The 17,461-nt window shown below is 30.8% G+C and overlaps 1 protein-coding gene across 1 annotated transcript in view; it reads left to right on the top strand.

The window, feature by feature from the left end:
* Window positions 1-15,067, top strand: part of LOC134716631 (unconventional myosin-IXa-like) — a 41,047-nt gene extending 25,980 nt beyond the window's left edge. The window contains exons 7-17 of the mRNA XM_063579641.1: window positions 589-681; window positions 1,103-1,250; window positions 1,667-1,883; window positions 3,978-4,142; window positions 5,023-5,162; window positions 6,775-6,844; window positions 7,089-7,144; window positions 8,115-8,264; window positions 9,064-9,172; window positions 11,192-11,251; window positions 14,930-15,067. Coding sequence (XP_063435711.1) covers window positions 589-681; window positions 1,103-1,250; window positions 1,667-1,883; window positions 3,978-4,142; window positions 5,023-5,162; window positions 6,775-6,844; window positions 7,089-7,144; window positions 8,115-8,264; window positions 9,064-9,172; window positions 11,192-11,251; window positions 14,930-15,067 — 1,346 coding nt within the window. The remainder of the gene's footprint in view (window positions 1-588; window positions 682-1,102; window positions 1,251-1,666; window positions 1,884-3,977; window positions 4,143-5,022; window positions 5,163-6,774; window positions 6,845-7,088; window positions 7,145-8,114; window positions 8,265-9,063; window positions 9,173-11,191; window positions 11,252-14,929) is intronic.
* Window positions 15,068-17,461: the final 2,394 nt, after the last annotated feature.

The raw sequence follows: 17,461 nt of genomic DNA, 5'->3' as shown, positions 1-17,461 counted from the left end.
AGACTTTCACATGTGGAGGAATGTATCACTTGATTATTAAAAATAGTTAAACAACTCTCATTGCAATGTGGCATTGCACTTTGCTTTGTTCCAATAATCATATATTTCGTTTTACTTTTATTGATGGACATTGTTATCATTGACCCATTCCTCAACACCATTTGAATCTTCTTGTACCTTTGACTGTAGAGTTTGATTACAATTACCAGAAAAAAATGTAAAGTTGAATCATCAGCATATAAGTCAGTGCAACAATTTTTCATATAGATAGGTAGGTCGTTTATGTACAATATAAACAGAAGGGGTCCTAATATGGAGCTTTGGGGGCTGACACCATACGTGATATAAAGTTTTTGAGAATGAGCATTACCAATGTGTACTTGTTGAGTTCCTTCATTCAAGTACGATTTTGAAAAAATTGGGATTTGTAATTGGTATTCTTATAATATCTTACTTTTATATTGAAATATAGAAGACTAAGCGATCTTATATGTGGAAACGTTCAGAATTTATGATCAGAAGTAAGAAACAGTTTTTGGTAATTGCTTTTAATTCAGACAATTATTATGTGTTCACTTATATTTCTAGCAATCCCGTTACTAGGGTTGGATGCTGCGGACGAAAATGTCGTATCAGAAATTAAGGACATATTTACAACAGGACCTCCTATATGTTTTCGAGGTATTGTAAATATAAACTTCTCATTTTATTGAAACATTAAAAAGAATAGTAATTATATGAAAGTTAAAATCATTGACAAATCAAAACAAAAAAGAAAGAAAAAGAATAAGAACATTTATTTTGCTGAAATAGTACACATTTTTGTTAGGAATCAGTTATAGCCCGGCGCTGGGTGTGGGATTTTGTCAATGAGTTTGAGACCCATTTATTGCCTTGCGCTGTTTTCTGCTCTTTCGTCAAGTTGTTTTATGTTCGACATATTTCCTGTTTCCACTATAAATTATATTGTAAAACGTTTATTTAATTTTTACCACATATTTGGACTTCTGTCGAAAATTGATAGTATTTATATAAATTTAGTGTCATTAACTTCTAAAGGCAATGCATAATGATACGTTTTTGTAACTGTACATATCAATAGGTGAAAAGACCCCAAGACGACTTAGTGAGATACAAGCTGCTGATGTGAGAGATTCTATTGTGAAAGCTTTGTATTTATGTGTGTTCAATGCTATTATCGATCAAATAAACGAGAGCATCAAAGAAAAAACCAATTTTATTGGTGACAGGTATATATTAGACAAAGTATTTGTAAATGACAGTAAATAAACTTTATTCAATAGGTCAGATCACTAGGAAACCGTTAAACCAGATTCAATCTGCTGATGTGAAAGATTGTATTGTTAAGGCAATGTATTGAAGATTTTAAACAGTAACAATACATCAAATAAACAAGGGAATCATTGGAGGTATTCCTTTATTTAAATATTAACAACAATAAAGTGTTTTAGGGGATGAACATTCTTTTTGTAAATTGAAAACTTCACCTTTATAATTTTTATTTAGCTATAATTTCGTAAAACTGCCATTATTTATTTCCGAAACTAAATATTATCATTACTAATAAAGGTCTAAAACTCTTATTTGTAAACGCTGTCCAGACCTCCATTACCAATGGTGGCGGTAATACATTCTTTTTTTACAGACAGCTATTACGAATCCTCGACATTAGTGGATTTGAGAGACTGATAGAAAACAACAGCTTAGAGCAGTTATTTATTAACATCACAAATGAAAAAATGCATCGCTATCTCCAAGAGCAGATATTTATCTTAGAAAACAAAGAGTATGTCAACGAAGAGATACATATGCCAGCAAATACCTTCCATGATAAAAAACCAGTTATTGATCTTATCTTTAAAGTAATATTCGCTTAATTATTTATTTTGTGTACTTATCAACTCGCTATACAGTTATCACACAGCTTTAATAATCTAATATTTCATTATGTTAAATGATATATCTTCACCATAACTTTGAAAAAAATCTAAGACGATATTGCCAGAGATTGGTTTCAAATATGCAAGTATGCTTGTGACCTTCAACAATAAGAGAACCTCGCCGTCTGGTTGACTAACGCATTAAAAGAATGCAATAATAATATAATTCAGTTGAGAAAACTAATGGACTTATTTATATAACAAAACAATAAACCTTCACCTGGAATAGTGGTCTTTCATCATGACATTTATAATAACAACCTATAAAAATCAATTAAAAATTGCTTATCTCATTGTTCTCCTATTTATTTGTATTGTAGTCCTGTAATATTATGTTGTCATTTTAATGTTATATTTAACTTTGCCATTAAAGTGCGAGGTTTGGCATGCCATAAAACCAGGTTCAACCCACCACTTTTATTCCCCTTTAAAAGTGTCCTGTACCAAGTCAGGAAGATGGTCATTGTTATATTATTGTTCGTTTCTCTGTGTGTTGCATTTTAACGTTGAGTCGTTTGTGTTTCCTCTAATTTTTGAGATATTGAGATAAGACGTGGCACGGTACTTGTCTATCCCAAATTCATGTATTTGGTTTTCATGTTATATTTGTTATTCTCGTGGTGTTTTGTCTGATGATTGGTCCGTTACTGTGTGTGTTGCGTTTCGGTGATGTGTCGTTGTTCTCCTCTTATATTTAATGCGTTTCGCTCGGTTTTGGTTTGTTACCCCGATTTTGTTTTTTGTCCATGGATTTATGAGTTTTTAACAGCGGTATACTACTGTTGCCTTTATTTAATTCGATACAAAGCAAAAAATCACGTACCGGACCAACAGGCTTTTATAAATCCGTAACAACAAAAAGTTGCAAAATACAGATCTGAGAATACTTGTAATTACTGAAAGACTAAAATATCAATCAGTACCCATCCAAATAAAGGCAACAGTAGTATACCGCTGTTCAAAACTCGTAAATCTATGGACAAAAAACAAAATTAGGGTAACAAACTAAAACTGAAACGCATTAAATATAAGAAGAGAACAACGACACAACATGAAAATGTAACACACACAGAAAAGGACTAAGCATAGACAAAATCCGATGAGAATAACAAATGTAACTTGGGATAGAAAAGTACCATGACACGTCTTATAGTAGTTTGAATTCACACTCAAATATAAGAAAAAACAAACGACACAACAGAAACACAACGTTAAAATGTTACACACACAGAAATGAACTATGAAATAACAATGGCCATGCTCCTGACTTGGTACAGGACATTTCTAAAGATAAAAATGGTGGGTTGAACCTGGTTTTGTGGCATGCCAAACCTCGCACTTTAATGGCAATGTTAAATATAACATTGCAATGACAACATATTACAGGACTACAATACAAATAAATAGGATAACGTATTAGACAAAGAAACAACATCCTTTGTCTTTCTAATAAAGAGTGTGATACCTACAATTTATTCTGGCGTTATTTGTAGCTTTTTCAAAAACTATTATACAAATTTGTCATTATTTCAAATGAAGGCATACCTATTATGCGATAGGTATAATTGTTTCTTATAATCCTGTAAAAGTTGCAATTTAATGTTCGTTGTCAGTAATGGAAATATACTTTCCTGAAGTATGCATTAGTTTAAACCAGATTGTTGTTTCTTTCAACATTGAAGCAAGAAATAAAAATGTAGACTCTTTTAATGCTAATATCTAACTTTTACAAAAAGCATTTGTTTTGCAAAGAATTTAAAGGTTTGTATTTACAACATTGCAAGTTTAACATGTTTGTTTTGCCACTCCTATGTAGAACATATAATTAACTTCTGTTGCTATTTGGAACATTTCTAGAAGTACATCTAGTGTATTAGATTGTCAAAGTATAGTTAGAAATACATATTGTTCCCATTATAAACAAAAATCAAGATGAAAATACTTACTGTAGAATAACAAAAAAACACTAAGAAATAATTAAAACGTAACAGGTCTGTATATTTTTTTTCATTTTAGAAACCAGGAATACTCTCTATTTTTGATGATCAAACATTAGTTTCTAGTTCTGATGGAGCTAGGCTTGTCACCGAATACAATAAAGAATTTACCGAATCAAAGAAAGTTGATGCTTTCCAGCGTGGGGGTACTGAGTCATTTACCATTGTTCATTATGCTGGGCCGGTATGTATTTGTGATAACATCGTTCGTTATCAAATTTATTAAAGCTATATTCATAGAAATAGGACAGTAAAGGTTCAATGATATAAAAACAGTTGATTCTGGTTGTCTTGAACTCGGTTAACTCATAATTACAAATGAGTGTAAATACATAAAATTATGTGTTTATGTAATGAGACCACGAAAAACCTTTCACTCACCCGAAATTTCAAGTCAACTGAGAACAAGACTACGAGAGTCAACTGCATATACATAATGTATATAAACGAGTCTAAATTGAAAACTACGTTCAAATCTATATACATATATATATATAAATATATATCGATATCAGATCAGAATATCACTTCCTCATCCATATAGATTTGGAATATTTTGAACTTCACCAACCTAAGCAAAGAGTTGAGTTCCTTGGTATGTCAACCTTTTGGTTTTCGTTACATTCGAGCTATGTTTATATCGAAATCTTTTTCTAGTCTGGCTAACTTCAAGATAACTAAAATCGATTGTAGTGATAAGTCAAATAGGATAATGGATATAAAATCCAGACAAAAGATAAACGTTCCGACAATTGATCAATCATATAAGACAGAAAATATCGAATATTTTTTATAATTTTCATTAAAGGCTTTAGATTATCATCATATCGTGCTATTTAATTCAATAGCTCGTATGTTAAAAACTTAACTAGTAGCGTCCTTTTTATATCATAAGTGTGTTAACAAACACTTTTCATACTGTAATATGATTAAAATAAAATTTAAAGACTCTTTATTATGGTCACTTTGCCTTTAGATGTAATTGATACTAATGCATCAAATAAGACAAAGATTACAATTATATCTGATCGACTGATGATATATACATATATATTTTAAAATAGGTGAAGTATAACGCTAGAGAATTTTTAGAAAAAAATAGAGGAACTGTCCCCCAAGAAATAAAAGAAATTCTTACGGAAAGAAGTAACAACTGCATTGTTAGTGAATATTTTAATTCACGGGACTCCATTTCGTCTAACCGGTAAGTTTGTTCAAGTTACAACTTCCTTCATTTCGCATGTGTTTAACATGTTTAAGATTTTAACACATAGAACTATTTCATTCTTTATATTGAAAGAAAATCGAGTAATTCTTACGTTCCATTTATGTGAGATTTCCTTATACATACATATTACCAATATGACTTCAACTGATTGGGCTAAGCTTACGTTTAAATTTATAAAAAATAAATTAAAAACAATTATTAAGCCCCTTTTGTTCTCTTCTTTAAGTATGAATAATTTTATTTGCATCGTTTCTCCTTGCACCGCCTACCCTTAAAAGACTTAAAAAGAAAAAGAAATATATAAAACGTTATAGAGTAACTACATATCATACGTTGCAACTGATGTCGTTATAGTTTTACTTTCATGATCCCATTACAAAATGTGACAAATTTAGCATGTTTTAAACTTTGCCATACAAGAAAAATAACGGCTGTGTCTCATTATACATTTTGCAAATACAATTATTACATATTTCACCGGGATCAATGACCATAACTGGACACTTCATTGATGAGTTTATCCTAAAACACCTGTCTATAGATGGCCTGGTATATGATGAGCAAACTGATTAAACTCTGCCCGGTCAAGTGAAAGAAATCAAGTAATAGGTTAATTTAAAAAAAAATGCCATGTCAAAAAGGAAAGACTCGACAATAAAAAATGGTTATCTATCTTTGTGGGTATGAACTGATTTTTCCATAAGGTATATCAATAAAAACTCAACCAAGAGACATACACTTTAGCATTTTCGTATATACAAAACAGACTTATGTTGAAAATATTATATCGTATGCTATAGTTAAAGAATTATATCATAATTATATGAGCTTTTTAGCATTTAAATATTAATTCTTAAACTCGTAATCATTAAAATTGTGTACGCTGATCACTCGTTTTGTAGAGAGAGAGACAAAAAGAATCTTTCAAATCAACCGCCTTAAACAATTCAAAACCGAATAACTTTCCACACCCATGATTCCCAAAGATGACTACTTCCGAAAAGACATATGTACAAAGCCAATTTTGCCTAGGTACTATTTTTGTACTTAAAATCTGTAGTACTGAAAATTTACTTTTGATATGTAGTACTATTTCTTTACTTCAAAATTATTGTACTATTTGTGTACCGGTATTTTACAGTACTTGATTTTGTACTTAAAATTTGATACAGACATAATACAAAAAGCGATCACAATATTCTATGTTTAAAAATCATAATATTAAGAGATTTGAAGAAGACATTCTTTCAAAATGCTTAAAATGTAACGTTGTAACAAACATAAGGAGTACTTAAATTTTAAAGTACAAATCAAGTACTGTAAAATACAGGTACCTAAATATTACAATACTTTTAGAGTAACAAAATAGTACTGAATATGAAAAGTAGATTTCCAGTACTACAGATTTTTCGTATAGACATAGTACCTATGCCAAATTGGCTGTGTAAGCTTCAAAGGTTTAGCTTTTTTATATTCATTTTTGGAGAAATAAGCATTGAAAATAGGCAGAAGATTTCTCAAGATTTAAAATAAGTTAAAATATATTTTTTTCAATACAAACACTTAAACTATATTGATAAAATTACAGAGACAAACCAGACCAAAACAAATCTGTGAAAAATGAAAGACCATTGAACAGTGAAGCCATCCAATTCAGAGTAAGGATGATTTTATGGAAATAAATAGAGATTTAACCATTTTTGGTTGATAATATTTTCTTTACTTTCTTCTAACTGCACGAATATTCTTGGAATACTTATTTAATTGGTTTATTATTGATACTATTTAACGAATCTCTTTTAAAATATAACAAATATTGAAATATTGGAAATGAAGTGCCAATTTGAATATTAATGAAACTTAAAGAAATAGAGTCTGTTATATATTTATTTATTTATTTAGAAATCCGTGGACTGTCTCGTGGAAATTTTAGAAGATGGGGAGCCACTCTTTGTCTGGTACAGTATTTTTTTTTTTTTTTTTTTTTTTTTTTATAGAAACACATTTGCTCCTTTGTATATAGAACCATGTGATTCTCATACATACAGAAGCATTTATTTTAAGAAATTATTTTAAGATTCTGTTTACAAAATTATACGTATAGAGAGGCAAATTATCATCTGAGCAAACTAATGTAATAGCGCTTAAATTATATCAAAGAGAACTAATAGACAAACAAAAATGTATATTTCGTAAAAACAAAATACTCAGTACGAAAGCGGAAAAAAATGCTGCGATCATCACGTACATGTAGCAGGTGCACTCGGCTTCTATCTTAATTATCAGTGTTCTTGCTAATGGTCTTCGGTGGTTCTCCCCGGGTGATGAGTATGTTTTGCCTTTGTTTTATATTGCACCGACCAAGTATTAAACATGAGCGGTGAGAAATTTAATTTTAATTAGATTGATTGCACCTAATTGGATATAGGAAGATGTGGTATGAGTGCCAATGACACAACTCGCCTTCCAAGTCACAATTATAAAAGTAAAAACTAAAGGAAAACTACTTTATGATTCGTTTCAGTATTGTCACATGAGCATAATAGCTATACACATTTTATGCATACCAATATTAAAAAAAATATGAGCCAAGGCTCCGTGTTGAAGACCATACCTTGACCAATACTTGTCAATAGTTATCAAAGGTACCAGGATTATAATTAAGTACGCCAGACGCGCGTTTCGTCTACATAAGACTCATCAGTGACTCTCATATCATTTCTTTTAAAATCAAATGTTGCTTTTCTTCAACATTTTGTTAAACAGCAGTACTGAAAGTATATATGTACAATAAGTATTAAACAAAAACTCCTCTAAGTTGAAATGTACTCAAAATTAAATAGAGAAAGTCTTTTATTCATCATCAGCAATGCAATTGATCAATTGCAATAATTTACATTATATTGTTTATATGTATCGAATTTACAGCTGCATTAAATCAAATGACAACCAACAGGCTGGATGTTTCGATGAGAAGGTTGTATTAGAGCAAATGAAAAGTGTTGGAATGGACGACATTTTTAGAATAAGAAGTGAGGGATATCCGAGCAGAGAGTCAATTGAAACTTTTATGACAACGTACGTTCCTCTTGATTAAAAAAGAAAACTTAAATACCATCAATACTTATGTTAATTTTCGTCAATTCTTACAATCCATGTCCTTTCTGCAATTGAATGTTTTGCATATGATTGCTCGTTTTAAAGTAACAATACCTCAAACACTTGAATAGATATAAAGTCATTCGTTCTGAGTCATTAAAGTGGCACTAGCTATCCGATATATAATTTGTTTTTGCTCAATCATAAATGAAAGGGAAATAGTGAAATAATACTTCGCTCTTAGCGGCCAATATGGTTCAATTTTGTCAGGATAGGAAAACATTGATGATGAATTATTTACTTGCAAGTCCTGAAGTTTTCCTTCTGGGGTTTATCTTTCATTTGAACAACCGTTTCGAATAGATACAATTGATAAGGTGGCCAACCCTACTATGTTCGAGGGTATCATTACCGCCGGTATATTTACATACGGTGTCATTACCTCCAACGCGTTGGAACAAATGTGATTTTAACATAACTTTCTTATTTGTATGTTTACAAATTTATAAAGTATAAAGAAACTAGCTTTCTCTGGCAAAGTTTAATTGAGATTGATAAGGCTATAATTGCTATGTGCATTTTTGTCATAAAGCTCTTTAAGTGTTGATAAACTTATACATCTTTGGCTTTAAGATTTTACTTTGAGAATGTCTAAGTAAGGTTAATCTATAGAAGCGCGCGAAAACAACTATTTTATAAAGATATTTTCGAAATTTCCGGTATTATACGTACTATTGAAATACAACCCAAATAAATATGATTTGATTTGGCATTGTAGGTGTCAAGTATTTCTTGAGCCAAATAGTGAAAATGATCAAACAATAGACCGCATATTTCAGACTTGTAATATTTTTGATGAAGTCTCTTACAAAATAGGCAAAACAAAGGTAAGTTTACAGTATGAGGTGAACAAGGAATCATTACAATGCATACCTTCTGATGTTGTTTTTTTTTAACTTATTGCCAAAATATATATGATCACGAAATTTATCATAAAGGAGTAGGTCTAGTAAGACCCCTTTTTGGCTCCAAAATATGTCAGTTTTACAAAATTGTTAAAATGTATACTTTTAGTTATTTATTGGAAATTATAATGCTTCTGCTACTTAAATATTGGCTGGTTTTTTTTTTTGACAATACAATGCACATATATCGGGTACTAGCATCATTAAGTTATGCTAAATTACTGAAATCTTCACAAAATTTTAGAATTTAAGTAAGATTTTAGACGGTTTCCATCTCAAATGAAAGTGGCCGAATTTGTTTATCATTCTTAATATCGAAATGTAAGTTGTATTTGATAGTAATACATAACATATCTAAAGATTGAGGATTAACGCGGATGCGACCACTTTCATTTTTGACAAACACCATCTGAAAAGTGACATTTTTTGTCATAGATATAGGAAAATGTGGTGTGAGTGCCAATGAGACAACTCTCCATCCAAATAACAATTTAAAAATTAAACCATTATAGGTTAAAGTACGGCCTTCAACACGGAGCCTTGGCTCACACCGAACAACAAGCTATAAAGGGCCCCAAAATTACTAGTGTAAAACCATTCAAACGGGAAAACCAACGGTCTAATCTATATAAACAAAACGAGAAACGAGAAACACGTATATTTTACATAAACAAACGACAACTACTGTACATCAGATTCATGCATGTATTTGATAGATTTTTCATATTTAAGCTTGAATCGGATCATTTTTAATGAGTTTATCAGTTAAAATCTTTCATATATACTAATTGAATCAACTAAAATAGACACTTAAGTGTTTAAAAACTGTCCACATTCTTTTATCAGATGAACCTGAAATTTGAGGCCAAAATAGGCCCTTACTAGACCTACTCCTTTATTAGTAAATACATTAGTTTTTTTAATCCGTATCACTCAACTTTGTTGCAGACCCTTATCACATCTCTTAATCGCATGTCTTCCCTTTTTCAAATCCCTTTATCGCATGTCAAACCTTTATCCCATCCCTTCTCGGACATATGAAAATAGTTTAAAATTAGAGGGACAGTTTCTACAATTGGTCTGAAATGGAACGAATATTACGAGATTATTGACATGTGTCGTCACAGACGTCGAGCTTGCATATTTTCAGACACACGAAAGAAAATCATAAAAAAAACTACGGGGCAGGAAAAGGGTTAATCTAAATTTTGATATACAAAAGTGCACATTTTACTCCACAGTCCCTTTTTTTCTATTACAGTATACTTGTTATTAAATTGTTGGTTTTGTTTTGTTTATGTTTAGCTTAAAGGTTTTATTCAGAATGTGTTTCATTCAGTACAACCAAAATTAGTAATTAAGCAGTTCCTAAGATAAAGCTGTTAAAATAAAGCAATTAAAATAAATCTGCTTTGGATCAGAAAGTATGCAAGATAATTATACTCTCCTATTTGAATATAATATAAAGCGTATAAAACATGGCAAAATCTGTATTATATGCCATATCATCCCCAACTAATAACATGCTGCGACACTAAAACCTTCAGGCTGATATTGGTATCTCGGGATGATACCACATGTGATACTGATTTTGCCATGTATTATTCTCTATATCAATTTTGTAATCAATCAAAAAATCATTTGTCAGATTTTGTTAGCATATGAATGATGTTTCAACATCAATGTTTTTATTGCTATTACAACTATTTAATTGGTTTGATGAAGTATACTCAATGAGATACAAAGCCAACGAAACTGTTCCTTTTTTTAATAATCATTGTAAGTAATGATCTGTTTTTATTTCTGTCATTAAAACATCAAGACAACATACATAGACGATTTTCAATTGAGAAGAACGTATTAACAAAGACAAGAAACTTGAAATATCATCATTATCATAATGAAAATAAAAAAAAATAATTGATAATTGTGTCTATCTAGGTGTTTATGAAAGGACATGTCTTTAAAAACGTAATGCAGAAAAGAAAAGCATTGTTACAGGTAAGTTCATACTGAGACGCAACTATCTATCAGTAAAATGACGTTATCTAAACAGCAAATTGAAAAACAAGTATCAGTCTTTTTTTTATTTTCCAAATGAATTTCATATGCTATTTTCAAGGTTGGTGATTTTAAATCTGTTCTATGGTTTGATAAAAAATCTCAAGAGAAATATCCGTCAGAAATAAAGTTAACAGTAGTATACCAATGTTAAAAAGTCATCAATGAATTTGAACATATTTGAGAAAATAAAACTGAAAAGACAATGGAATAACATCAACTATAAGAGAAAACCATAGGAGAAAATGAAACACTGAACTGCTCCATAAACAAACAAACTCCAACATACTAATGAGAACTTACAACTGGCTATTCGATAAAATTGCCATATTGCTGACTTTGTCTAGGAATTTTAAGGAAAGATAGTGGATTGAACTTGATTTTATGGCTAGCTATATACAGCAAAACTTCCTGTGTATATGGCAATCTGTATAAATACCGCTGAAATAACAACATCATATTTAAAGAATACAATTAAACCAAACCCAAGAATATTAAGCACAGCTTTAGTGCAATAAATTTATATTCAAGTGTTAAAAAAAAAAAAAAAAAAAAAAAGCACAGAGAAGTACATGAAGTACATAAATATTAAAATCGACATAACAACATGTAAACCGCAGAATAACAACGGACATTTACCAGGACACAACGAACTGTACGTCGCATTAATGGATCAACGCCACGAAAAGGCGTATTTTATCACGTCTATATAATCAAAGGTATTCTTGAAATTCTGACGATTATATCATACGAGAACCAAAACTCAATTATTTTCACAATCCATTTGGAACTAACACAATTACTTTATCCATGGAAAATGGAAACTAAGTCGACCTTACTTACAAATAAGACATATGTCAAATGAACAGTATTCAAACCAATTCAATAAGCCATTACCAGTTACACAATATCCAACCTTAGTCAGCACTTTTTGTGCTGACATGAATTATCATTGATATGGTTAAGTTTACAAAATTTTGATTTTTTAAAATACTAAGGCTTTTCTACCTCAGGCATAGATTACTTTAGCAAAACGTTTAGGAATGTTGGTCCCCAATGCTCTTCAACTTCGTACTTTATTTGGCCTTTGTAACTTTTTTTTATTCGAGCGTCACTGATGAGTCTTTTGTAGACGAAATGCGCGTCTAGAGTATATACAAAATTTAGTCCTGGTATCTATGATGAGTTTATTGGCCTATACAAGAAATTAAACATCATACCATACATGAATTTGGATGAATACATACCTTAGTTCGTCGTATAAACTGTAAATGATAATAAACTTAGATTTCAACATCTTCAGACAACGATCACGCTATGTGAATAAAGCTTCTCATTGTAGTTCACTCTTTGCAACTACAAGGTCAACAATTAGAACAGGTGATTATCGTTGCAGGGCACCTGATTGTTGTCCCCGATTGTTGGAAGGATTCTAATATGTTTTGTCATGTTTTGTTTGTATCCCCGTTTCGACTTAGTACCGTAGTGCATAGAATAATGATTTATTTTTCCTTTTTGTAAGCCCGGTCGTAAGCAACTAGGGCACTAAGTTTTACCCTTGATCGTCCGTTTATTGTCCTTCTGTATTTCCGTCTTTCCCATTTGAGCTAAGGGAAATTTTGTCCTTAAACAAATTTCCTGATATTTTTATCTAGTATTCAGACTGAAATCTTTTGTTTTTAAAAATTGTTTAAAGGATGCATGTTTATGTCCTTCGTTTGCTATGAAATTTTGTCGAAATTTGTTAATTTGCTGTAAGCATTGAATCATTTCATGATTTATTTGTAAACTAGAATTTTTGGCGGAAATTGATAATTGAACAAAATAAAATTTGCATACCATGTTTGTCGAACTATTTCAAACAGTTTTCAAATCCGAAAATACACTAGAATCTGTATTAAAAAAAAACTTCCAACTAACAAACAGTATAAATGCTGAATTAATTGGGGATGGCTATGAGTACTCGGGTACTCGCTCGGAAGGCCGAGTGCTCGAGTACAGTTTTATTACGTGGATACTCGTTTGTCTGTTATACATCTTAAGATATTTATCTCCACATTTCCATTCACTTCAGTTCTGATGAAATATCCCCTTACTAAATAAAATCAATTAACAACCTGAATATGTTTATCTTGAGGATACTATTTATAATAGTAGTACCAGCAACTTTCTTTCATTCCAATGGAATGTTTTCATGTGCACTACTTGTAACAAAATAGAAGGTCAACAACAACAAAATCATAGTAACCTGTGGTGAACCCTAAACAACTCATTAAAGAAATTTTTAACGGTGTTTGTACACGGACCAACACTTTTAAGAATAAAAAAAATTAAACTCATCACAAGCCGTAAAAACTTACTTTTGTTTGTTAATCATGACTTATATGTAAACGTGATGGGTATGAGAGGTACATTTAAATTAATTCAATTACTCTGTATTTGAAACTTAACTAAATAATTGTTTCATTTACAATTTAAAGATAGGCGAAAGTACAAGCAAGGGCAACATGATGCAAAAAAAAAAGTCGAAAATAAACTGACAATGTCAAGGCTTGAAAAAACGATCAGACAAACGAAAGTACAAAAAAAACAACAACAAAAAACAGAAATTTAAGACTGTGCAACACGAAAAAGCACAAGTAATTTGAAGTCAAATATTGTTGTTGACTAATTAAGGGACAAGTCGTATTATAAAAAATACCAACTCCTCAGGACAGATGATACATGTATTGTCTACTTTGTCGGACTGAATATGCAAATAATTTTGATTTTATTGGAGTTTAGTCTATGAACACGTACACAAACAATAATTGAAATTATCGGTTATTCATTTTTTAATGGACACGAAAAATCTATATTTGTAGAATGTTTATCTTTCGTAAATATTTTTATGAAAGGTAACAACAAATCACTGCATTCCACTTAAAGTCCATACTTTTAATAGACGTTTAAAATTAATCCGAGTACTCACGAGTACTCGAGTATCATGACCAAGTATCTGAGTATTAAATTTCAGATCTTTCGACATCTCTAGTAGTAATTTATCAAATACAATTGACATCTTTTGAGATACTCCTTACGAAAAGAGATGTCTTGACACATAGGAGTAAAACACAGACAAGTTGGCCGTATGCCATGTCACATTGATGCACTGCTTATTTTAAATTCAAATTGTTCTGACATGTGTAGCATGTTTTCAATTGTACTATACTGAAAATTCGACTCTATAGAAGTAGTCCATGTGATAACGATATTTCAGAATCAAAAGAAATTTAAATATTTTGATGATAACATCATATTTCAGTACAGTTACAAATAAAAAAAAAATAACGTTTCTTTTGAAGGCAAAAACATTTTTTTATAATGAATCCAGTTTGTTTATATTAATAATAGAAAGAAAAACAAAGAAAAGAAGAGGAAAACGAAAAAAAAAGAAAAGAAGAGGAAAAAGAAAAAGAGAGAAAAGAAGAGGAAAAAGAAATAGAAAGAAAGAGGGAACAAAAACAAAAACAGGAAAAAGAAATAGAAAGAAAGAGGGAACAAAAACAAAACCAGAAAACAACAAGACCGCAGGAAATAGATCAGTTATCAACACATCAAGATCATCATTGCTCACAGGATTTACAGAAAAACACAAGGAGTGCTTCTATACGAAAACAAACTGATACAGTGATTGAGATGCAGAGAAATACAGTTAAAAATGATACATCAGATGAAGACAATCAAATTGAAGGAAATGAAGATGAGAAATGGTGAGGTTACTATTAATGTAAATTCAATGTAAAAAAATGTTAAAAAGGAAAATATAGGAAAAAATACTAATAAGTTGGTCAAATCTATACTATTAAACGAGAAAACCTCATTTTGTGTGTCGCCTCTCTGTTTTCCACAATAAATTAATCATCATGCCTCTGTGTCCTATAGGTATAGTGCATAATCGCATTTATCATCCTTCCATATGATTATTCAGAATGAGTTAGTTTGGGAGAAAAACGAAAAAAAGGCGTCCGGATATGTTTCCGACATTGGACGAAATTGTAAGTCAGATTAGACTTCCGGTTTGCGTTTTTCTCTTTAAATACTTAGAACATTGTTACGGCCAGAAATCGCCTTTAAATTGTAGCCAACAAAAGACACAAATCAATAGTAAAATTTAACAATATTTAATATACAAAAGTTTACAAAAGGTATTACACAAATATTACTGTTAACTTAACTGTCAAAATATGAGTCCAATCTGTTATCTTTATCTGTATCCGGAAATCTTTCGGAATCCAATTTGAATATTACGTTCACTACTAATGTCACAATCCAGTATGATGTTGTTTGTAGAATAAAAGTGTCAATCCAAATGCTGTGAATACTAATGTCTATCAATGTCTATGTCCAAGTTTAATTATGAGAGTTTAACTTTAGTGTCTGTATATATAGTGTTGTCATGGAAAGTTCTAGAACACTCTATAATGGAACATTGTGGAAAATCCCGGAAAGTGACAACGGAAGTTTCTGGAATAACGTAGAAGTTTAAATTACGCATCTTTTATAAGGATCATTCTAGAAAGTTCCAATCATTCTGTGATTGTTCCAGTGATTCCTAAACTGCACAGTTATATAATTATTTGGTAAACAACTATCAGGCCATTCAACACAAATTAGGCCAACATAAATAAACATAATCATTACAATATCATAACACCTCCCCCCTTAAAAGAAGTTTTAGTGTAACAAAAACTTATCATGAATAATATGAACAAAAATACATAATATATACAAAGTGATTTAATAAGCTCTAGATAAAGCATCAGCTATTACATTATCTTTACCCTTAATATGTTTTACAATTACATCATATTCCTGTAACAATAAACTCCACCTAGTCAACCTCTGATTCTTGTTTCTCATTTTATGCATGAAGGTGAGAGGATTATGATCAGTATAAACAAGAATAGGATATACAGTGGGATTCAAATATACATCAAAATGTTGAAGTGCTGACAACATTGCAAAACACTCTTTTTCAATAGTTGAATAATTTTTCTGATGTTTATCTAATTTCTTAGAAAAATATGATATAGGTTTTTCAACATTATCATCTGTCTCTTGATATAAAACAGCTCCTATTCCTACATCGCTTGCATCAACGGCAAGTTTAAATTGTTTTTCAAAGTCTGGAGTAATCAGAACTGGACTATTAATTAAAAGTGATTTGCTATTTTCAAAAGCGTTTTGACAATTTTCACTCCAGATAAATTTAGAGTCTTTTCGTAAAAGATGAGTCAATGGTTGAACAACAGTAGCAAAATTTGAACAAAATTTCCTGTAAAATCCAATCATGCCTAAATATCTCATAAGTTGTTTTCTATTTGTAGGAGATGGAAATTTGGAAATAGCTTCCACTTTAGCCATAATAGGTTTTACTTGACCTTGGCCAACTGTATGCCCTAAATAATCAACAGTGGCCTGACAAAATTCACTTTTACCAAGATTAACAGTCAAATTTGATTTTGACAATCTATCAAAAGTATCATACAAATGTGTTAAATGCTGTTCCCAGCTATCACTACATACAATTAGATCATCAATATAAGCATAACAACAGTCTAAATCTTTTATAACATTATTGATCATTCTTTGAAATGTAGCTGGAGCACTTTTCATGCCAAACGGCATTACAGTATATTGAAATAAGCCATCTGGTGTAACAAAAGCTGATATTTCACGAGCTCTCTGTGTCAATGGAACTTGCCAATAACCTTTCAATAAATCAAATTTGCTCACAAATTTTGCTTGACCAATATTGTCAATACAATCGTCTATCCTTGGAATCGGATAGGAATCAGATTTTGAGACTGAATTTACTTTTCTGAAATCAGTCACGAAACGAAAGGTTTTATCTGGTTTTGGCACAAGGAGACAAGGAGAGCTCCATTCACTGTTACTCGGCTCAATAATATCATTGTCAAGCATATATTTAATTTCCTTTCTCATAACTTCAAGTTTGAGTGGATTGAGCCGGTAAGGATGTTGCTTAATTGGAGAAGCATCTCCTACATCAACATCATGACAAACAGCAGTTGTTTTGTTAGGCACATCTGGAAAAAGATTTTTGAAAGAAAATACCAAAGTTTTTATTTCTTCTCTACGATCAAA

Source organism: Mytilus trossulus, chromosome 4 (genome assembly GCF_036588685.1).
Source record: "Mytilus trossulus isolate FHL-02 chromosome 4, PNRI_Mtr1.1.1.hap1, whole genome shotgun sequence".
NCBI lineage: Eukaryota > Metazoa > Mollusca > Bivalvia > Mytilida > Mytilidae > Mytilus > Mytilus trossulus.
The sequence above is the reverse complement of the archived record's forward strand: the minus strand, read 5'-3'. Positions and strand labels throughout refer to the sequence as shown.